At 51.2% G+C, this 23,193-nt stretch overlaps 1 protein-coding gene across 1 annotated transcript in view; it reads left to right on the forward strand.

Annotated features, from left to right (window-relative positions):
* Positions 1-20,895, forward strand: part of Tktl1 (transketolase-like 1) — a 21,770-nt gene extending 875 nt beyond the window's left edge. The window contains exons 2-13 of the mRNA XM_005414185.1: positions 3,333-3,450; positions 5,894-5,991; positions 7,262-7,453; positions 7,527-7,654; positions 8,936-9,129; positions 10,635-10,799; positions 13,975-14,131; positions 15,653-15,783; positions 17,634-17,717; positions 19,649-19,745; positions 19,910-20,029; positions 20,570-20,895. Coding sequence (XP_005414242.1) covers positions 3,333-3,450; positions 5,894-5,991; positions 7,262-7,453; positions 7,527-7,654; positions 8,936-9,129; positions 10,635-10,799; positions 13,975-14,131; positions 15,653-15,783; positions 17,634-17,717; positions 19,649-19,745; positions 19,910-20,029; positions 20,570-20,748 — 1,663 coding nt within the window. The 3' untranslated portion in view covers positions 20,749-20,895. The remainder of the gene's footprint in view (positions 1-3,332; positions 3,451-5,893; positions 5,992-7,261; positions 7,454-7,526; positions 7,655-8,935; positions 9,130-10,634; positions 10,800-13,974; positions 14,132-15,652; positions 15,784-17,633; positions 17,718-19,648; positions 19,746-19,909; positions 20,030-20,569) is intronic.
* The last annotated feature ends 2,298 nt before the right edge of the window (positions 20,896-23,193 follow it).

The following is a 23,193-nucleotide window of genomic DNA, read 5'->3' on the forward strand; positions in this document are numbered from 1 at the left end:
TGCGTTGCCTGTGGTTTGCGTTTGGTGGGTCGCGGCTCAGGGCTTCGGGTGTGCAGAGTGATGCAGGGTGCCGAACGGGGATGGAAGGGAGGAAACGAGGAAGGCAGTGTAGCTGGGTGTGGGGGTTCGGCGGTTGGTGAGTCCCAAAAATGGGCCTATGTGTTTGCTAGGATTTTGTCATGACCTTCGGGGGTTAATAGTCATGGGAGAGATTAATGTGTGGTGGTTAGTTTTGTCTCAGGCAGGATGTTGCTGGATTGCGTGCTGGCTCTGAGCTCGTGGGCTCACGAGACCCTCCTGCCTCTGCTTCATGAGCTCTGGGTGGGTGGGCAGGCAGGATCTGGCGGGTCTCAAAGTTTGCTTATTTGTTTGGGGCTTTGCTACTCTACAGATTGAACTCAGGGCCTCAAACATCCTAGTCAGTTTTGTTTGCTCCTTTGGTTTTTGCGCTTCCCTAACTGTACATGTGGGCACATGTGGGCAGTTTTCTCATCTTGCTTGCGGTGCCGGAGATTAAACCCAGGGCCTCGCGTGGGCTAGTAAGGTGCCTCACCGCTGAGCTGTACCCAGCCCTGGAGGTTTTGGGGTGGTGTTTTTTTCCCCGTTTGCAAATACTGTATTTACAAATTCTGTAGATAGCTCTTTTTTTTTTTTCTTCTCAGTACGGGAATCGAACTCATGACCTCATGCTTGCCAGGCAGGCACTGTGCCGCTGAGCTAAATCCCCAGCCCCTAGATAATCTTTTTTTTAAAGTTTTGCTTTTGCTTTTGCTTTTGTAGTACCGAGGATTGAACCCAGGGCCTTTGCATGAATTACAGCCCAGCCTTTTTTTAGTTTGTCACTTCCTCCCGCTCTCTCTGCGATGCTAAATTGCTGGGCTGGGTTTGAACTCTTGGTCCTTCCCTTTCAACCTCCCGAGTAGCTGGGTCAGAAATCCCCAGTTGGCTTGTTGGCAGCTTTTTTTATTCTGCTTCAGTCAGTGCCCTTAGCGTTCAGACCTTTAGTCGAGATTGTCTTAAAGTTTTCTGTTTCTGGGAATTTACCTAGTTTTTTTGTTTAGCCAATTCACTGCCGTGTAGTTGTTCCCAGTAGTGACTTATAAATCTTCTTTCATTTGGGGGGACTATTTTTTTTTTCCTCCTTGAGAAAGGGTCTTGCTGTGTATTCAAGCCTGACCTTGAACTCACTACAATATGTAGCCCAGGCCAGCCTCAAACTCACGGCAGTCCTTCTGCCTCAGCCTCCCAAGTGTTGGGATCACGGTGTTGGGATTAGAGGCATGCACCACCATACTCAGCTTCTTATAAACTGTTTGTATTTCTGTGGAATTGGTAGTAATGTCCTTGTTTTAATTTTCTGAGCTTAGCTAATTCAGTTTACCCCTTTTTACTTAATTATACAGCTAAAGTTTCATTAATCTTTTCAAAGAAGCAACAAGATTTTGGGGGTGGGGGTATGTGGCTCAGTGGTAGAGCACTTGCCTAGCATGCCTAAGGCCTGGGGTTTGATCTCCAGCAACACTCCTCCAAGAAAAAAACAACTTGTGGTTCTATTGGTTTTAGGTAAATTTTTCTGATCTGTTTTTGTGTTTTGTTTTTGAGAAGAGGTCTGAGTGGCCCAGGCCTACCTCAACCTCCCCTTAGCTGGAATTACAGATGCGCATTCTGTGCCTGGTTGTTTTAGTTCTGCTCTGATCTTTATTATATTTTCCTTCCACTAGCTTTGAGTGTAATACCTTTTAATCCCTTAACTTGTAATACAAGGTTGTTGCTTTGAATTTTTAAAAAGTGTGTTTACAACTATAAATGTTTCCTTGGGATTGCTTCATTGCATTTAAGATTTTTGGTTTTATGTTTTTATTTTCATTATCTATTATAATTTTCCTTGGGATTTTTTTTTTGAGTGGTTGTGTAGGGATGCATTGTTTAATTTCCACAAACTTACTGAGCTGTTCAGATTTTTAAAATTAATTTCTAATTTCATCTCATGGTGCTCAGACAGAATACTTAGTATGATTTTTTTTAAGAAAAATCTTGCATTGAAAGCTGGGCTATGACATTAAAAGGACAGTGGATCTAGGTGTGATGGCCTGTGGTTCCAGCCTAGAGTGGCTGAGTTTAGAGGATCACTTGAGCAAAGCAGTATAGCAGATTTCATCTAAAAATAAAGACACTGTTGTTGCATTCAAGGCCCACATATTAGCCAGGCATGGCAGGACACACCTGTAATTCTAGGAGGCTGAAGGGAGAGGATTACAAATTCAAGCAGCAGCTTAGTGACTTAGCAAGACCCTGTCTCAAAATTTTAAAAAGAGGCAGGGGCTCTAGCTCAGTGCAAAATCCCTGGGTTTGATCCCCAGCACCTCCTGGTATATACTAAGTATGCACTCTATCACTGAACTACACCCCCAGCCCAAGTTTATTTTCCATTTTAGTTTTGTTCCCTTAACCTTCAAAATCAATAAGGGGGTTGCATTTTCTCAAGGGATTACTTTTATTTACTTTTGTGCTGGGAATTGAGCCCAGGGCCTCAGATTTGCAGGGCAAGCACCCTACCACTGAGCTGCCTGGGCACCAGCACGCTTTTTTCCCCCTTGACACAGGGTCTCGATATGGACTCCAGGCTGGCCTCAAACTCACTTTTAATTTTCTGAGCGTTCCCACACCATGCTAACATTTTGATCTTTGACCCATTTTTATTTTACTTGAGTACATGGTGAGAAATACAGGTCTAGTTTTAATCTTCTGCATGTGTGTTACCAGTTTTCCGAGCACCCGCCCCCTTTTTTTTTTTTTTTTTTTTTGGTACCAGGAATCGAACTCAGGACCTTGGGCTTGCCGGGCAGGCACTTATGCCGCTGAGCTATATACCCAGCCCCCCAGCACCACTTATTAAAGAAGCAATCTTTCCTCTAGTATGTGCTTGGTTTGGCCCCTTTGTCAAAGATCAGAAGGCTAAATGTGACTGGGGCTGTTTCTGCATCCTCTGTGCTGTTCCATTGATCCACATATCTGTTTTTTAAATCATTGTAGCTTTGTAGTATAACTTGAACCAGATTTTGGTTGAATAATACCCATTGTGCATATATATTCTTCATTTATCTGTTGATGGACTCCTAGGCTGATTCCACATCTTGTCCATTGGGTATAGTGCCATAGTAAACACTAGAGTAGCTGTTTGTTTGGTATGTTAATTTCTTTTTTTTTTAGTATATATACCTAAAAGTGGGGTAACAGCTGGGCATGACTGTTGCTTGTGACCCTAGGAGGCCGTGTGTCCTTTGGGAGTCACCGGCCTGGAAGAAATGACTTGCATTGTGTCTGTCTTTCAGCCACCCTACATCATGCAGCAGCGCTGCTGAGATCATGTCTGTGCTGTTCTTTTACACCATGAGATACAAACAGTCGGACCTAGAGAACCCAGACAATGACCGCTTCATCCTCTCCAAGGTATGTTGGCTGGGCCCTGGGGCTCTGCTGCTTGCTTCTCAAGCCTGCTTTAAAGCCACGCCGGCAACAGGCTGAGAATGGCCTTCTTACCATTTGTGTTCTTTTTTGCATTCTAAAGATCTAAAAGCTGTTGTTGAGAGGCAAGTGACATTTGGGGCAGGGAGGATGGCTGGAGACAGCTGTCCATCTTATCTTTCCTTTCATGGTACCCTACCTCACCCCCACCTAGCACTAACATTGCCTTTGTCGAGGCCATGCTGCCCCCACCCCTTGTGCTGCCTTGGGAGAGGTCGATGATATCGCTCGGCCCCACTTGCAGAACATGCGGAAAGTGAAGCGTGACTTGGAACAGGGCATCCTGCCCCTGTCAGTGAGGTTCTGAACATAAAAAAAAAAGTGGGTCTTAGAATGTGTGGCAGGTTTGATGCTATCTGGAAGTACACTGTCTCCTAAAACAAAAAATTTAAAGCCCACTGGTAGGCTGTCATGTGCAAACAGAAATGCCTGAGCAGGGAAGCTTAAAGATAAAATCGAAAACACCTAGGGGCCAAAACTGATCCGTGTCTTGGTGTCTGAGCTAATGGTTTGATTAAAAAAAAAAAGCATGAGAGGGAGAGGGGTATGTTGGAAGCTATTGGTAACTTGAGGTGAAAGGTATATGGGACTTCAGACTAGTCTTTCTTACTATAAATTTGAAGTTTATAATAAAAATTGAAAAAAAATGATATGTTCAAATACAAATTGGGTATTTTTTTGGTATTTAGATTGTGGTTTAAAAAGGAGAAAGGTTTATTTACAGTGTGTCATAACTGCGGCTATTGGAGTAAAGATGTTTAGGTGACAGGGCCTTTGTCACTTAAAGATGCATGCTCATCAGATGGAGCAGCAGATAAAAGGTGGAAAGAGGCCATTCGCAGGAAGCCCAGTCCCTCATGGCCTGGGGACAGAATAAGTGGTTGCCCTGCAGGCGCCAGTAACCTGGTCTCCCCACCAGTGCTGCTGAGGCCTGGTCTGCCCACAAGCGCACATATCATCAATACATCTGAGGCAGAGTATACTGTGTTAAAGGCCAAGTGCCCTGGCTGTGTTGCAACTGTCATTCTTGAAGTCCTGTGGAGTTGTCATAGTGCTGAAGAGGCTGGGTCAGAGGGGCCTGTGAGCTCCCATTCCTCCCCCAGGCCTGGGAGATAACCCGAGGACTTTGTTTGAACTTAGTTGTGAAGCACACTTCGCATGGGTACAAAGTCAGAAGTACCCTCTTGACAGAAGTGTCCTCTTCTGCCTGACCATAGCACCCACGCTGTACCAAGGGCAGGCATGGTGCCAACCCCACCCCGAGTCTGTTTTCACAGGAGGCACTGGTCTCCATCCTACCACAGAGGGAGGCAGGCATGTGAGGGAGCTGGAGCTGGAGCTGGCACCGGTTAAAGGGGAGGGCAAGGACGATGAGAGGGAGGCTGCTAGGACTTTGGGTAGAAAGGACTTCAGAGGGACGTTGTGCTGAAGGGCATACCTCACTCGCTGCTGGAATGAATCTGACGTTTGAGCAGAGCCGGGGCACAGGAGAGCAAACCCAGAAAGAAAGAGATCATATCTGACAGGCTATGGGGGTGGTGGTTACAAAGAATGGCCCAGAACAAGTGGGAGCTCTGTCCCTATACAGACCCAAGAAGGCCAGGGGTAGAAAGCCGGAGTTGCGGTGGACAGATGGTGGGAAGACCATGGGCAGATGGCAGAGCCGTGCAAGTGGCTTAGAATTGAACAGGCCCCTAGGTGGTAGCCGGGGGAAGCAGGAAGCCAGTGGCCTCTGCGGTAGAGGCTGTGGATGTTGGTAGCCAATATGAGATGGTGGCTATAGAAGCCCTTAAAATAAACTGCATAGCTGGCATCTCTCATCAGAACAGCAACCCTCAGCACAAGGGCCACGTTTCTCATGGTGACCAAAGTGACATGGAGCTTGCAAGCTGGACGTTAGCAGAGGGGCACAGGGAAGTGACAGAAACTGGTCCCTGTACAGTGTCGGATGTCAGGGAGCCCCTCCTGAGAGCTCAGTTGACCTGAGCTTGACAAAGTGGGGAACCCACGGACTTGAGGGTTTTGGGTTTCTTCTTAACCTGTAGTCACCAAAAGATTGTACATCTGGTTTGGGCCTGCTGGAAAAAGGCTTGAGACAAAGCTTTGCGTGTGTTCCTTTGCACCTAGGCTCCCTCCTGTTTCCAAAGCTCCCAGTGCCCTCACACATTGGGTTTTGGGATTACCTAGGGAATGGACAGTGGTGACTTCTTCATCTTCGTCACCCCAGTTTCCAGCCTGGACTGGGCGATAGACTGACCTAGGGTCTGCTTAGAACATTGGTCTGGGACTTGAGGGACATGTGGGTGCAAGGGGCCGCAGGGCCCGTCTACACTTAGCTTGAGTTCATTGCATCCCTTGTATCTTGCAGAGACTGTCATTTGTTGACGTGGCCACAGGATGGCTCGGGCAAGGCCTGGGGGCCTCATGTGGGATGGCATATACTGGCAAGTACTTCGACCGGGCCAGGTAAGGTGCTGAACTGCCCACCCCTGCTCTCTGGCTCTGCATCTTGCTCGTTGGGGAGGATGGGAGGATGGTTTGGGAAATTTGGTCACCAAGCATGAAGCAGTAGAAAAAGCAGGTTTGCAGAAACTCCTCCCGATTCTCTGTTAGAGGTTCTAGTGTAGCAGAACACAAGGCTTCTCTAAGAGACGGCTTTCCGCCTGCACTCTGGTATGCGTGGCTAGGGAAGGGCTGCATGCATGTGCTTGTCTTTGGAGTAAGGGCTCTGATATGTTAAGAGCCGAGGGGTTTTTCTGGGTGATTCCTCCTTTCTAAAAGCAGACAGTGTTCCTTTTGGGCCTTGTGCTCAGCAGCTGCTGGTGCGGGAGCAAGACCATGGTAACCTTCCTGGTCTTGCCCCGTGAGTGCCAGCTACCCTCTCTTGCATGCGGTGCCAAGTCTAGAGCTCCTCAGTTCAGTTTCCCTAGGACACGGAGCTCCTTTCTCCTAGGGTCTCAGAGGAGCATCATCTAGCTCCTTGGGGTGGGAAGAGCCCTGAAGGGTAAGTCCCTATGCCAGCTGTGGCAACCTCGCTGAAAGTTCCTGTGTTTCTTGCACTCCTTGATTGGCCACCCTGCCCCCTTTTCCACAGACCTGTGGAAACAGTGCATCTGTGGCTCTCTCAGTTTTTATCTAATTCTTTCTTAGACTGGCAGCATCGTAGTAAGGTCTGGGGTACATTTTATTGGTGCCGATACTCATGTTGTTTCTGCTGTGAAGGAGTTTCTTGTTTAAAACAGAACATGCTTCTAAGGTAGAATGTTGGATGGTTATGATTATTGTAAACAGAGATCAGAAATATAAGGTAGCAGTGCTTTGAAGCACGGGAAAACCAAGGCAATACATGTGCCATGAAGCGCGGGACTCCAGGGAGCTGCCCGTTCCTATCTTGCCCCACCGCTTGCTCATTTGGAGAGGCAGCTGAAGCTGCGGGGAGAAAACTAGTGGACTAGCGGAGGGGAAAGCCATCTCCTGAGGCCCAGGCTGGGCTCAAACTGATCCTGCTGCCTTAGCCTCTCATGTGGCTGGCACTACAGGCATGATCCACCATGCCCAACGCGGCTGAACTCTCAAAGCTTCCTGGTTTCCTCAGTGGCTGAGCTTAGGCAGAGCTAATGAGGAAAGTAGAGTTAGGGACCTGCTGATCTGAAGCAGCATCTGCAGTCCATCCCGTGGTTTCTTCCTGAGATGTATGTGCTCATGGGGCGCCTCACCTTTTCTTGGCTTGCCTCAGCTACCGGGTGTTCTGCCTCCTGGGAGATGGCGAGTCCTCAGAAGGCTCTGTGTGGGAGGCGCTGGCCTTTGCGGCCTACTACAGTCTGGATAACCTCGTGGCGATTTTTGACGTGAACCGCCTGGGGCACGGTGGCAGCTTCCCTCTGGAGCACTACGTCGAGGTCTATCAGAAGCGCTGTGAAGCCTTCGGGTAAGTGTCTCTATTGCTTTACCTTCTTCCCGCCCTGCCCTGTGCCCAGGTAACCCAGCCTCCTTGTTGGCAGGTGGAACACTTACGTGGTGGATGGTCGTGACGTGGAGGCGCTGTGCCAGGTGTTTTGGCAGGCAGCTCATGTAAAGGGCAAGCCCACTGCTGTGGTGGCCAAGACCTTCAAAGGCCGAGGCATGCCAAGTAAGTGTTTCCTTCTCACCACCCATGTGTACCCAGGCATCCATCAGCATGGCTGAACAAGGCAGTCTTTGGGTTTGGCTGGCCAGGTAGGTAGTGTACTTGGTGAGCAGCAGCCCTCCTGACAGGTGAGGGCTTCTCTCGCCTTCCCTGGGTAGTGTCTGGTCGTGGAGGAAGGGAAGGCCACACCCCAAGCAAGAAAACAGTGACTCCCTGGTGGTGTGAGGGAGCAGTTAGGGGCGCGGGCATCAGGTAGAGAGCCAACAGGAATCTCCCCTCTGGGTGTCAGCAGACATGTGCATGAGGGTGTACGTATACACTGCTGGAATAGGCCAGTGCCATCTGGAACATCGTCCAGGACTAGTAAAGCATTGTCTTTGGGACTTCGAAGGAGGAGGTATTTAGCACTTAACTTCCTGCACTTCCAAAGCTGTCTCAGGTTGTTCACCTCAAGTTTAAATGCTTGCAAAGGGTATGACTCCTGGATTAGTTTGATTTGGTTTGTCTTTTGGAGACAGGGTCTCACTATGTAATTCAGGTTGGCCTTGAAATCGTGGCTACCCACCTTCCTTAGCATCCCAAGTGCTGGGATTATAGGCATGTGCCAGCACAACTGACTCCTGGATTTTTAATATAATGTAGATGTTTCAGCTCCTCTCTAAATTATGATCTTATCTCTATCCCAGTCACAGTTCAGTAAAACAACTTTACCAATGTGTTCCTAGGAGAACCCTCAATGTTCTTGCCTCTGGCCCTCCCTGATGTGCCTACCAACCCCACATTCCAGTTCCTTTAAGTATAGTCAGATGTGTCCCCTTCTCCCCATCTCTACTGCCATGACTGTCACCAAGCCCATCACCTCTCGTAAACTGCACTGACTTCCTTCTGAGCCTATCTCCACGCTGCCATTGCAGTGATCTCTCTATAAGACATCTCATCATTCACTTCCCTGCGGTAAGCCCTTCAGTGGCTTCTCTTGCTCCAAATAAAACTCATATCCTCATCATGTTCGTGAGCTCTGTTTCCGTGTCTCCCCTGCCTGTCAGTACAGCATCATCTCCCTCATTCTTCTCTCTATAGTCACCAGCATGTTGACCAGTGGCCTCCTGAGAAGCCACTAGGCCTCAGTCCAGGCCACTCGCTGAGACTGCCCTCTGTGCCAGCTTCTTATTCTTGTAAGCCCCAGACCGACACCTTTTGCAGCAAGATGTTTCTCAGAGGACCTAATAGGCTCCCATTAAAGGGTTGAAATGGATGCCTTTTTTTTTTTGCATTTTGTTTCAGACGTGGAAGATTCAGAAAGTTGGCATGGAAAGCCAATGCCACAAGAGCGAGCAGATGCAATTATCAAATTAATTGAGAGCCAGATACAGACTAACAGAAGTCTTACACCACAACCCCCCATTGAAGACTCACCTCAAGTCAACATCGAGGATATAAAAATGACCATTCCTCCTGCTTATGAAGTTGGCGACATGGTAAGCAAAAACATAGGTAATTGACTAAGTCATGCACATCAGCATGCTTTGTGATTGGCTTCCTAAATACATGGGATTCTTTATTTTTCCTGATCTCTGTAAATAAACTAGTTATTAGTGTGACTTCAGGGTCTTGCTATATTGTTCAGGTTGGCTTTGAACTCACTATGTAGCCCAGGCTGACCTTGAATTCACAGCAACCCTCCTGTCTCAGTCTCCTGAGTGCTGGGGTTATGGGCGTATGCCACTGTGCCCAGCAACAGTGTGACATTTGTACAGTGGTTATCAGCAGTAAAAATGGGTTTACCTTGTCTTACTATCTGATCTTTCTTTGCATTCACACTGGTGTGAGTTTGTTTTGCTCTGTTTTGTGACAAAATCTTGCTATGTAATTCAGGCTGGCCTTGGATTCATGTTTTTTCTGCCTCAGCCTCCCTGATGCTGAGATTACAGGCATGTGCCACCCCTGCATTTTCTCATTGGTAATTGGTATTTGTTAACACCTTGTGCTATGTGCCTATTTCTTGATTCCTGACTTTGCTTTGTGGTGCCCTGATTGGTCTAGCGTGCACGAAACTGCCACTACTCTGTGTCTACTCTTAAGAAAGAAAGTGTGGGTCGGCTGACTTTTTTTTTAACGTCCTCTCTGGATTATGCAAGGAAGTAGCCCCCACCTAGAAAAAGCCAGTTGCTTTAAAACGAATCACATGGCTGGGTGTGGTGGCACATGCCTGTAATCTCAGCTACTCAGGAAGTTGAGGCAGGAGGATGGAAAGTTTGGGCCCAACAACCTTGTGTCACAGAAGGCCTGGAGATGTATCTCAGTGTGAAGACCATGGGTTCAATCCCCAGAACCAACCACAAAGAAAATAATTAGTATGCTGTCTGGATGGGACAGAGAGAAAAAATTTAGTTGAGGCAAATGTTTCAAATCAAATGCTATCGGGGACATAGCTCAGTGGCATAAGCACTTGCCTGGCAAGCCTCAGGTCATGAGTTCGATTCCTGGTATGGAAAAAAAAAAAAAAGGAAAGTTTTGGGGGCCAGGGATATAGCTCAGTGGCATAAGCACCTGCCTGGCAAGTGCAAGGTCCTGAGTTTGATTCCTGGTACTAAAAAAAATATATATCAAATAACATGCTATCTATGAATTTTAGACAGTAGATCAATGAGTGTAGCAAAGTTCCTTGAGAAATACAATGAGAACTGCTAATGTCCGAAATCTGTTGAGTTGTGCAGTGGTTTTCGTGCTTGGGAAGTGGGACTTAGGAGTACGGGAACTGAAAAAAGCACAATTTGAGAAAATGAGTACCACGTTACCCATGTATGAGACAGTTTTGAGAAATTGATCCTAAGCCTTTGTACAGTTTTATAATTGGCTTGCAATCCATGCTGCTCGCAATGATGCTAAGGAAGATTACTGGTAAACGATAAATTTAATTTCTTCAAGATGGCTAACATATCTTCCAAGTGCATTCCAAGAAACTGCCATTTGACCTTTTCAGATGGCTACTCGCAAAGCATGTGGTCTGGCTCTGGCTAAGCTGGGCTACTCGAATGACAGAGTTGTCGTGCTGGATAGTGACACCAAGAACTATACCTTCTCCGAGATATTCAAGAAGGAGCATCCTGAGCGGTTCATTGAGTGCTTTGTTGCTGAACAAAACATGGTGAGTGTGTGGGGGACGAGGGGTGTCTTCTTGGTGACCACCAGGATCCATGCAACCCAGAAGCCCACCTGCATGGCAGTGTTTACTTCCCGAGGCCTCCAGATGAACAGGTGAGGAGCCAGATGCAGGGTGGTGGCTTTCAGGTTTGCTGGCCGCAAGGGCGTGGTAGGTGACCCCTGGAGCCCCGTCCAGGGAGCAGCAGGTTAGAGGCTCTTGAGTGCCCAGCCCAGCCCACAGCTAGAGTCCTACAGCCACAGGAACGATGCTTCTCCCTCCCCACTGGGGCACAGGGCCTGACGCAGATAAGCATCTGTTACACTAAGTGGCCCCTCGAGAATTTGAATAGTTAGAAGCCAAGCATGGCGGTGCACTCCCATGATCCCTGCTATTCAGCATTGCAAGTTAAAGGTGGCCTGGGCAATTTAGTGAGACCCTTGTGTCTCAAAATAAAAAATGAAAAGAACTGGGGTTCTAGCTTAGTGGTCAAGCATCCCTGGGTCTCAGTAAGCTGTCTCACCGGTTATTTTGAATGAAATAAAATTCAGTCCATAAGTTTGTGGCTGGGCTCTCCTCTCAGAAAGCTTGCTTCTACCTCATTAGTCCTCCAGCTCGCAGCCATGTGCTGTGCATGCTGGTACTGGAAGGAACCAGTACAGAAGATGCCAGCAGGTGGTGTGGAGCTGGAGGTGGCTGTGGGAAAAGCTAGGGGTGGGCAGGGACAGCTGGTCAGGAGAGTGATGTCCAGGCTGAGCCTCTAGGGACTCACTTGTGCATAGACCCGGGCAGGCAGTAGTGCTCCCAGTGGAGGCCTGGCAAGCCTGGTGCTTAGGGAGTGGAGGGAAGGAAGGCAGACACAAGGTGAAAACAACATTTTCAGGGACGGAGTCACAGCTTCCCAGCTCTCCAGCAGTTTGCTGGCCATCCACAGGAGGGCAGGAGGGCTTCGAGCAGAACCTGCCCTGAGAACCATGCAGTGCTTAGCAAGGTGAAGCAGGAGGATGGGCCAGTCACTGTAGGCCGCATCAGAGGACAGGAGCCCGAAGCAAGCCTGGGGCCAGGTATCGCCCAGCGAGCACCAGCACTGAGTGGTGTGGCGTGGACAAGCCTGGCGAGGAATGGACTCAGTGGGTACCATCAGGAGCTCTGGGGCCAGGGGCAGACAGTGGTGTCTCGATGTTTGCTCCCAAACCACTAAGTGCCCTTTTCTACGCTGCATATCCCTTTGCCAGATTTTCAAGTTAACATCCGAGCTTTTTAGTGAGGCATAGTCTCACTGTGTTGCTCAGGCCGACTTGAACTGGCTCAAATGATTCTCCTGCCTGAGCCTCCTGAATAGCTGGGACCACAAGCCCACACTACGTGCCCGGCCTAACACCTGAATTTTTAATCACAAATTCAAAGTTTTGATATTTTAAATTAATAAATCCTCCAAAAGTGACTATAAGTTACCTTTCCTTTATCAGAAATTAAACTACTTGAGTTATTTCTATTCCATTTCCCCAATATGTATGAAAGTTTTTTTATTGATTTTCCTGTCCTTCTTTACAATAAAAATATGCATATAAACTGATAACACTTTAAATTTTTCTTAAAACCATAGACCTCTGAGCATTAGAATTTTTCATTGGGATTGGGCCATGGTTATTAGTTTACATACATCAGTAGATAAGTCCATTTGTAATTTCAGTGAGGTAAGATTGAGAACAAATTCTATTCTTGTTTTTCGTTTTAATGACATAAGTACTGAGAAATCTTACATAAATAAATACATGGGAATGGAAGTTCTGTGTTACAGGAATGTCATTTAATTCCTTGAATTCTTTCCCCATTACAAGCCAGAAATCACACAACGATCTTTCATTTAAAGTTGTTTGTAGCCAGATTTAGTGGCACATGCCTGTAGTCCCAGCTACTTGGAAGACAGAGACAGGATTGTGATTTCAAGGCTGTCCTGGGCAACTTAGAGACTTCGTCTCAACAGAAAAAGTGATTTGTAAAAATTAAGTCAATAGTTTTACTAGCTTTTCTTTGGGTTTTGCTAAAAGAAGTGGAAGCCACCTGGCTTGGGGAAAGGCTTATCATCCGATCGGTTCGGTCGTTCACTTGCTCAGTGGTACATGATCATTTCCAGCTGTGGGCTTCAGTTCGAGCTGGAGGTTTGCACTCCAGACCAGCAGCCCCTGGAAGATGCAGGTGGGCGTGGGCAGACTGCTGGAAGGGCTTGACAGGGAGATGGAGGGCAAGGCAGCCCCAGGCCCCTCTCTGTAGGTGAGTGTAGGAACCGGCTGCTACCCGGTGAGGGTCTTCTTGGCTTTGCAGCCAGCTACAAGCACACCCTCTGGAAAGGCCTTGTTTACTCCCAGAGAGGTTTGTTCATACCTAGTTTAAAGGCTGCTCTGGGGTCTCTGGGGAAGGAAGGAATGTCCATGAATCTTCTTAGTGACCACTGAGAAGGAAGGGATGATGACACCAGAAAGTAGGGGTCATATGAGGGTCAGGGCAGTTTCGGGCCAGGTATGGCTTCCCAGACCCTGAGGCATGGTATCCAGCTGCCTATGGCACAGGCCGCCTTGCAGCAAACCCAGGAGGCTACAGGATGTGCCTTGAAAGGAGAGGGACTTATGCTGGGTGCTCCTGAGAAACCAAGGGAGACGCTGAAAACCCAGGCCAGGGGACACTCCAGCACGGGGGCAGATAACTGTACATGGAATAGGCTCAGAGAGAGTGGGGCAGGGATTGGTGGCATGTGAGAAGTCCCCTGCAGGAGAGCACAGATGTGAGGCAGTCCCCACGACTGGGAGACACGAGAGGGTTAAGAAGGCACTAGTATGTGTGAGTAGAGCCAGGGTGATCCCAGAGAAGGGGAGACTGACACAGTGGGGGGGGTCATTGCGCAGCTGGTGACCTTATCAGGGATTCAAGGGAAGGACGGAAGTCGGGATTACCAGTGACGTGGGAGTCCCGGGTGGGTAGGGACAGAGTGGATGGGAGACGCCCATGCCCTAGCAAGTGCGAGGCGAGGGCACCATAGTGGGGAGGAAGGTTCTAGGAGCAGAGGAATAAGAACGGCCAAGACTGCTGAGCACTCGAGTGAGCAGAGTGTAGGGGTCATCGTGGGGCTGTGCCACGCCACTGGGGGCCAGAGAGGTTCTGACTGGTGTTCTTTGTGTTGCAGGTGAGCGTGGCACTGGGCTGTGCCATGCGTGGCCGAACTGTTGCTTTTGCCAGCACCTTTGCCGCCTATTTGAGCCGGGCATACGATCAGATCCGTGTGGGTGCCATCTGTGGGATCAACCTCCGAATCATCGGCTCCCACTGTGGGGTGTCCGTGGGTATGAGTTGGGAGTGTGTCGACTCAGTAGCTCATGTCCCACCAGTTGCAGGAGAAGGTGCATGTGTCGTAGCTCTCAGGGTCCCCTCTCAAGTGGGACTTCCTGCAATGCCTTTGTAGAAAGCCATGTCCTGTTTGAAATGCTTAAGATGCCCTGGGTAACCTTTTTTGTCTGTTGAGGTTGTGTGAAAGAGTGGCCACTCAACTCTTAGAGAGACCGTTGTCCTGAGCCCCACATGCTGGATGTGAGTAGGGATGACACAGTCCCAGCATGCATTTCCACCCTGTGTGCAGCGGCAGTCTGACTGGGATTAGCGGCCAGGCAGAGCAGGCTGGGGGACATACGGTACCAGGAGCAGTGACATGCTAGGGAGGGCTGGGAGGACAAAGGAAGACCGAAGAGTGAGCAGAGGAGCTTGGAGGAGGAGGAAGTATGGCTAGCAGATGGAGGGCTCAGAGCTACGTGCCAAGTAAGTCTCCAGGCCCTCTCACTGGGGAGAGGGGAGGGAGCCCTGTCGTGAGGTGGAAAGCTGAGCCAGCTGGTGTGCTTGTGTGGGATGGGCCACCTCAGTACATGGTGGCTGGCGTTTGCTGCTACAGCGCGGGGGCCGCCCACTGGGGTGCTGTCTGCATGGCGCTGGGAGAGTGAGACTGGACAACAGGGTTTCGGGTAGAGCTGGGGTCACAGCCAGATGGGTGATGCCGAAGGCCCAGGGAGAATTTCAGGGAGCCAGGGCAGCTGAGAGACAGCTGCATGTCAGGCCGGGAAGGCAAGCAGGCAAGAATCCTTGGTATCAGCCACGGGGAGCGGTGACTGTAGGTGGAGCCGAGGCAGTGTGTTTGGCGACGACCCCCCACCCCACTGCAGTGCACTGTATTTACCCCTTCCACAGCGCTATGGCTGGAACGTCTCTCCCCATGCGAAGGGATCCTTTGTCAAAACAGCAGCCCCTCAGGTGTCCCAGAGTTGCGTGATGCTCAGCTATGACAGCCAGCAAAGTGAGCCAGATACCTCCACTCAAAAATGCCCAGTGTCTCACCAGGCAGACATGTGCCTGTGACCCCAGCTACTCTGGAGGCTGAGGCAGGAGGGTTGCAAGTTCAAGGCCATCCTGGGCAATTTAGCAAGACCCTGTCTCAAAATTAAAGATGAAAAAGGGGTAGGGATACAGCTCAGTGGGAGAGCACCACTGGGTTCTATACCCAGTGCCCCCAAATGAAAAAAGTGTCTTGAGGGAGAGTGGTGGAAGAGCAGAGAGGGAAAGACAGAGCCTGAGGGGGAATTCTGTTGTGAAGAGGACAAGGTCAGAGGCCTGGCACAGCTGGTGGCAGGCTCAGTCCACTATGGCTCGAGGCAGAAGGCAGTGTGAAGTCTGCCTGGACAGACACTGGGCTGTAAAGGTCTGATCCAGGGTGGCTGCCACAGCTCAGTTCAGGCACTTCCCCAGAGACAGTGAGGAGCAGCGGAAGGGAGGTTCCAGGGAGCCACACTCACCTTCTTATTGGCCTGTGGCTGTCACAGGGGAAGACGGACCCACCCAGATGGCCCTGGAGGACCTGGCCATGTTCCGCGCCCTCCCCAGCTGCACCATTTTCTACCCCAGTGATGCTGTCTCCACTGAGCACGCTGTTTATCTGGCAGCCAATACCAAGGTATGTTTAGGGGACACTGGTTTAGACATAGAATGTTTCTCAGCTCTGCTACATTTGCTGCTGATTGGCTTCTCCCCCTGTGTTTTAGCATATTCATTATAGGAAACCCAGTGGTGGATTCTTGGTTTTGTTTTTGCTTTCTGGTAGCAGGGATCAGGCTACATCCCCAGCCCTTTTTGAGGCCAGAGTCTCACTAAGTTACCCGGGCAGGTCTTGAACTTCTGATCGTCCTCCCTCAGCCTCCCAGAGTGCTAGGATTGCAGACAAGTATCAGGATTCTGAAGAGAATGTAACCTTTACAGCACAGGTGATTGTGCACATGAACAACGCACTGGCATTGTGGAAGTCAAATGGTGAAAACGGGTGCTGAACTAGGCCCGGCCCCTCTCAGTCAGGACTCAGGGCAAGACAGTGCCCTGGGTGTCTCCACAGGAGGAAAGGGCACCTGTGAAGTCACAGGAGCAGGCTCCACACTGAGACCCAAACCCTAAAGGATCGGCCAGTGGCGCTGCCACTTCTGAGCCCACCCTGGGACTGTGGCATTGAAGACCCACCTTTGCCAAGTGCAGCGGTACACGCCTGTACGCACCACTACTCGGGTGCCGACAGTGGGTGGATTGCCTAAGCCCAGGAGTAGCAATATAGTGAGATCCTGTCACTTCCCCAAAAGAAAACAGCACCCCAGTGACTATAGCCACTGCAGGCACACCTCCTAAAATCCTGACCATGTGAGAGTGGGTGACAGGGAGTGCTGCACACAAACCGTAGCTCCCCAAACGGCTCAGAGGGGCAAGAGGCTGAGCCAGGTGGAGGGCCTCGGGAACACCGGCTCCTCCCTGGCCTGTGCTCTGTGCCCTCTCACCACCACGCTCTGCTTGCCTTTTGCTTCTTAGGTCTCATATGGGCTGGGTTTATGGCACTGGGATGGAGCCCAGAGCCTTGCTGTGCTAGGCAGTTGCTCTACCCCTGAGCCACACTCATCCCCTACTGGCCACATCTGGAAAATTGTTTCCTGTCATCCACACCTTGAAGGGTCATGAGAGGCAGAACAAGACTGTGCTAGAGTAGAGGTCACTTCCTGGGGTGTAGAGGCCTGGAAAGAGGCACCAGCTGGAAACGCAGGCCAGTGGCCATCCCGTTGGGACCCGGGTAGGGACACATAACATGCACCCTCACTGGGATGGGACTCAGCTGCAACACTTAGCAGAGGGTGCATTTCCTGTGCCTCAGGCCGGCTCCTCACATGGGAGTGAGCAGAAGCACTTTCCTGATTGACACTTTAGTTTCCATCGTTGGCGTATTCGTGTCACTTATGTTAACTGTTCCTAACTGTAGACGTGTGTGAGTTGGTAGTAATTCCAAAAGGGGGTCCTTTCATGTCCGGATGAGTAGCCAGTTTCTAAAGAGAAAGCTGTCTTGTGGCGAAGATGACTCTTACGCTGCATTTTGGATGTCTTCATTCACAGGGGTCAGCGCCCCTGCCCTTCATTTAGGCTCTGTGGACACAGAGGCGGCAGTGCGTGTGGGAAGCTGGCTGTCCACTGTCCTGCTAGGCTTTGCTCTGGTACTCAGGCTTCCTCTCCCCAGAGGCTGATGCTTTTTTTGTTTTGTTTTGTTTTTTGTTTTTTTTTTTTTTTTTGAGACAGGGTCTTGTTATGCAGTTCATACTGGCCTTGAGCTAATTTTGTAGCCCAGGCTGGTCTTGAACTTACAACAATCCTCCTGCCTCAGCCTCCCGAGTGCTGGGATTATAGGTGTGCGCCACCACACCCAGCCACTGATGCTTTATTAATTGGAAGTTCACTTGCTGCTTTTCTAAAGGCCTGTTCTGATTTGCATTTCTGCCCTAGGGAATATGCTACATCAGGACCAGCCAACCAGAAACTGAAGTTATTTACACCCCACAAGAGACCTTCAAGATCGGACAGGCCAAGGTAGGGGTGGCTGTTGCTGTCTGTTATTCATGCTAAATCTCACCCTAGGCACCCCCAGTCGACACATCATCCTTTCTTGGTTCTTTTAAAAAATCAATTGTGACCTCCTGCTTTTCCCCAGGAATATTCCAATAATTTCAGCTTGATCTGCACTTTTCTCCTTTGCAAATAGTGTCTTTTGGACAATTTATTCTGAGACAGGGTTTCACTGAGTTGCAGGCTGGCCTCTAACTTGCAGTCCTCCTACACTAGCGTGTCCCTCCCAGCGGGGATTACAGGCATGTACCACTGTGCCCGGCTTTTATAATAATAATGTGAGGGCCCTGGGGCCTCTTGGCTGTAATTAATCTCAACCTCAAGTTAACAAAATAATGGAAAGCGGTCCACATGAAGGACAGATCAGTTGGGTTGAGAGTCTGCAGATCTAAGGTGGGGTGGAAAAGAACAGGGAGCATTGTGCCCACACGCCTGCTGATGAAAGGCTGGCACCCAGCCCAGGACCCTGGCCCTTGACCACCCTGTCCCTCGACCACCCTGTCCCTCCTGCTGTGCCTCCCCGTGCAGCCTGAGAAGTCAGTGGAAAAGGTTCGTGATGCTGCTCACCACGCAGAGAGGTTTTCCTCTTGCCTTTGCCTTCGAGAGGACAAGTTCTGTGCCTGCTTTGATAGTATCTTATGTGCAGTTGAAAGCACCCTTGGTACTCTTCTTAACTGTGCGACACACTTACTGCAGTACACTTTTTTTTTTTTTGCGGTACCGGGAATCGAACTCATGACCTTGTACTTGCCAGGCAGGCATTTACCCCACTGAGCTAGATCCCCAGCCCATGCAGTACACTCTGGAAGGATCCACAGGGAACCTCCGCCTTGCTCCCCAGGGGCTGGGCTGCTGCAGAGTCACAGCTCTGTACTCGGGACAGCCGCGTCCTGGCTGCAAGGGGCTGGAGTGCAGCAGAAAGCACTGCTGAAGGGAGCACGGTGGTGCTTTCCTCCATGTGAAGTCCAGGTTCTGTGTGCTCTGTGCCCCGCCTAAACCCAAAGCCACACGGGGCAGCTGTCCCAACACTTGCATGGTTTGCACGGCTTTCCCATTTCTTTGGTCTATTTTTGCAATACTTAGGCTTGAAGCCTGGGCCTTTGCATGAGCTACATCCTCTCCTCTCTTTATTTTTTAGTTTGAGACAGGGTCTCAGTTGCCCCAGCTGAGCTCAACCTTGCAATCCTCCCTCAGCCTCCCAGAGTGCTGGGATTACAGGTGTGCACCGTCACACCTAGCTTTGTTTCTTTCCTAAAACTTTTTGGTCCTGAAAGAAGAAATAAAATTTCCCACTGGTAAAGAATGTGAGTTAAAGCGTGTGCACTACACACATGGCATAGTAACTGTGAAGGGCTGGGCTTGACAGAGGGGACACAGATGTGTGTGTCTGTATATGTGCACACACCTCCATATGTAGATTTTGCAGCACTGGCAGCTGGAAGCCAGGCCTTGTGCACACTGGACCATTAAAGGGTCATTGTTTTTTGGAGGGGGAGGGCCAGGTATCGCTGACCGTGAGCTCACTTTGTAGCCCAGGCTGGTCTCGAACTCACAGTGATCCTCCTGCCTCAGCCTCCCGAGCACTGGGATTACAGGCATGCACGACCACGCCCAGCTGAAGGGTCATTGTTTCTTGGACGGGAAAGGCTGGGTCTTGCTATGTAGTTCAGGCTGGCCTTGAACTCCAGGTGATCCTCCTGCCTCAGCCTCCCAAGTGCTGGCATTATAGGAGTGCACCAACATGCCTGGCTCAGGATTTTAAAAGTATCTTAGCTGCCTGTTAATGAGTAGACTATTATGGAATGAGATTGCTAGGGTCGGGGAGTAGTAGGTAGCAGAGTGCCCTCCACTTTGAGATGGAACCACAGCATTCTGTTCTGTTTTTGCTGCACCAGGTCATACGCTACAGTGATAAGGACAAAGTCACCATTGTTGCAGCTGGGGTGACTCTGCATGAAGCCTTAATGGCTGCTGATGAGCTCTGCCGCCAAGGTCAGTGCATCGTGTTGTGCATGGCGAGTGACTCCAGGAGTGGGAGACCTGTCCCCGACGGGCTTCCATTCCTTGTCTGTGGGTCTTTCTATGTGGGTGGTGTGGGTGCCACTGAGCCCACTGTTTTTCCTGAGTCTGTCTCACATCCCTCATCTGCTCTGCAGACATCTCTGTCCGCATCATCGACCTATTCACCATTAAGCCCCTGGACACTGCCACCATCATCTCCAGTGCGAAAGCCACTGGTGGCCGGATCATCACGGTGGAGGATCACTATCCGGAAGGTAGATGCGGGCGTCGGGAGCGGGTCAGGCTGGGGGCCATCCGCCTGTGCTGGTTCCACTTGCAGTGCCGCCATCGGGGCAGAGGCGTGTGGCTTAGCAGGAGTGCTCATGCAGTCCTCGAAGTCCCTCCAGCTGCTTCTGCGGGCCATCCACTACCCCGAGGGAGTGCCTTTCAGGCAGAGTGTGCCGGGAGGGCGGGCACCTGAGGGGTTGGGCCACAAGCCAGCGCTGGTACAGGGGCCCAGGGAGACCGGAGAACCCCACGGAGGACACTGCTGCCATGCGGTCATCCCTGCTGTCTACCAGGCGGGTCAAGTGTGCAGTTGAGGACAGTGAGCACCTGTCCGCCACCCCATCTCACACGGTGCCCATGTTGGTTTTACTGGTTTTTAGGTGCCCAGCATCAGGGGGAGCGCAGCCCCTGCTTGGCTGCAGAAGGGGGCGGGTTAGGGCCAGAGGAAGGGGACATACTTCCCCGGGTGGGCAGTTCCAGCTCCGATAGCCAGAATGGATCCCAATGTCCCTCGCTTCCCTCCGCAGGTGGTGTTGGGGAAGCGGTGTGTGCTGCCGTCTCCTCAGAGCCTGATATCGTGGTCCGTCAGCTGGCGGCGCCAGTGATGGGCGTGCCCCGGAGTGGCAGGCCTGGCGAGATGCTGAGTATGTTCGGCATCAGCGCCAGACACATCGTGGTGGCTGTGAAGCGCATGCTGACACAGTGACACCCCCACCCGGCCCCGAGTCAGGCTCAACTCAGTTCTTCCCTCCGATGTCCCAGTTCAGTCCTCCCTCCTCCCTTTGAACAGAACTGTTAAGCCCCGTTGCAAATGTTCGTTTTCTAAGCAACCAATAAAGTTACTGCATCAATACCTGGCAGTCAGTTTCTGATGAGACCAGAGGGGCAGGTTGAGGGTCCGTGTGGAAGCCCAGTCCTTAGATGACACGTTGTCTTCACGGCGAGTGCAGCCTTCCTATCTGACCCCCTGGGTGGTGCGTGGCTTCGGAGTGTCCCTGAGCTCTGCTGTTGGGGTGACCCCGTGCTGCCCGCAGCCGTGTCCTGTAGCGTCACAGGGAGGGCCAGCCAGCCTGTGCTCTTCAGGCCCCTGCGCGGGAGAGTGCCAGGCACGGGAACCCAGGAAGGGGGCACCCCACGTGCTGTGGGCCAGGCGGGGCCTGGGGCCTTGGGCCTGCCTCAGGCCTTCTCCCCGGTGGAGTTGGGGGCTGGCACAAGTCCAAAATGTCTCCTCGGATGCGTTGATACTGGGTGATGCTAGAAGGCCCCGGGCCGCACAGCTCCCTGTCTTCAGGTGCTGACAGTGAGTTCCTCACACTCGCAGGGGGCACACGCAGGAGCATGGCCGCCGTACAGCCACTTTAGCACACTAGCACCTGTCCTCCCCGCCTCTGGCCACCTCTGACCTGTGTCCTGTTGACAGGTGTCCTGCTGGGGGTGTTCTGTAAGAATGACATCACAGCACGTGCTCCTCTGGCTCCTTTCACTGAGCTTGGTGTTCGGGCTTCGTCCCTGTAGCCTACGTCAGAATTGCACGTTTCCTGGCCGTGTCCTATGCCGTGACTAGCTAGTCTGCGTTGTACTTACCTGTCCATCTCTTGGTTCCATTCTGTCTGTTGTGAATAATGCTGTGCTGAACACTGACTACTCCATATTTGCCTGTGGACAGAGCCTGACGTCTGCTCAGGGCCCTGGCTGGGAGTAGAGCGGCAGTGTATGGTCATCGGAGTGTGCCCTTTGGCGTGTGTGAGGTGGCCAAGAATGGCGGCGGCTTCCCGTCGGCGGGGACCCTGGCCTCTCTGCCCTGCATAGGCAGCCTGCCTGGTCTGTGAGGCCCTCCTCCACCAAGGGACTGATGGTCCCTCACTGTCCCATGGTGGCCCGACTGGCCCACCCTCTGCCACAGCCACCCAATGCACACGCAGCCTGTGCCTTGTCACGGGTTTTGCCCTTCACTCATGCCCCCTCCGCCAGAGTCAGGCAAACACGAGGGCCGCACCCTAGCGGCCGCCAGTTCCTTCCACCAGTGCTGCGGCCCTGCTGCTGCCCAGGGATCCAGTGCGCTGTCTCCGGGTGCTTCTCCAACTAGCGACATGAGCAGCGGTGCGGGGACTGGCCACGGCAAAAGGACGACCAAGTGGGACACGAGAGGGTATGCTGCTACAGGGGTCTGGCCAGACATGCTGGGGGACAGCAAGGGAAGACAAGCATAGCCTCAAGTTTGTCACAGTCACACAGCCGGGAAAAGTGAGGCCTGGGCTGAGTCTCCCGGTGCCACACACACGCGCCCCACAGCAGGGCTCAGCTTCTGCCAGTCTCAGTTCTATTTGGTTTTTTCTTTTGCTTTGAGCCAGGGTCTCGATATGCAGTGCAGGCTGGCCTTGAACTCAGTAGGTACCCCAGACTGGCCTCAAACTCACAGACTCACAGAAATCCTCCTGCCTCCGCCTCCCACGTGCTGGCATGACAGGTGTCAGTCTGAGTTTGACAGAACAAAAGCTGTGATGTTGGCGCTCAGGAAATCTAAAATGACAGGCATGACCCACGATGTGAATGAGACAAGCAAAGCACTAAAAGTGCTCAAGAGTTGCTGGGTGTGGTTGTGCACACCTGTAATCTCAGCACTGGGAAGGCTGAGGCAGGAGGATCGTTGCAAGTTTGAGGCCAGCCTGAACTGCAGAGCGAGACCCTTTCTCAAAAAGGCAAAAAAAAAAAAGTGCTTGGAGCAAGAACCAAGGAGCTAGACAGGTAGTACAGGAGCTGGCAGAGAAGGACCTCCTCCCTGTGTCCTTGGAGCCCCCTTCATTGTGTGTTCAGTGACAAAAAGGACTCCCTGCGGAGTGTGGAGAGGAATGAGCCTCTCCTTGTGGGATCCCACTAGGAACAAGCGACAGGAGACAAGGCACAGAGGACGCCACTGCCCACCTCAGGAGGCCAGGCCACCCCCACGGGCAAGGGACACTGCAGGGACAGGCCCAGTCCAGTCTCAGCCCCCATGCAGACCAAGCCTTTGTCCTGGTGCCAGGGTTCAGGTCCCTCTCATCCTCAAGCACCTCATACACCTTATTTCTATTGATGTCTTTACTTTTTGAGACAGACTCTTGCTATGTAGCCCAGGCTGGCCTTAAACTCTCTGAAGTCCTCCTGCCTCAGC

This window comes from Chinchilla lanigera, unplaced genomic scaffold (genome assembly GCF_000276665.1).
Source record: "Chinchilla lanigera isolate Chin_1 unplaced genomic scaffold, ChiLan1.0 scaffold00179, whole genome shotgun sequence".
NCBI lineage: Eukaryota > Metazoa > Chordata > Mammalia > Rodentia > Chinchillidae > Chinchilla > Chinchilla lanigera.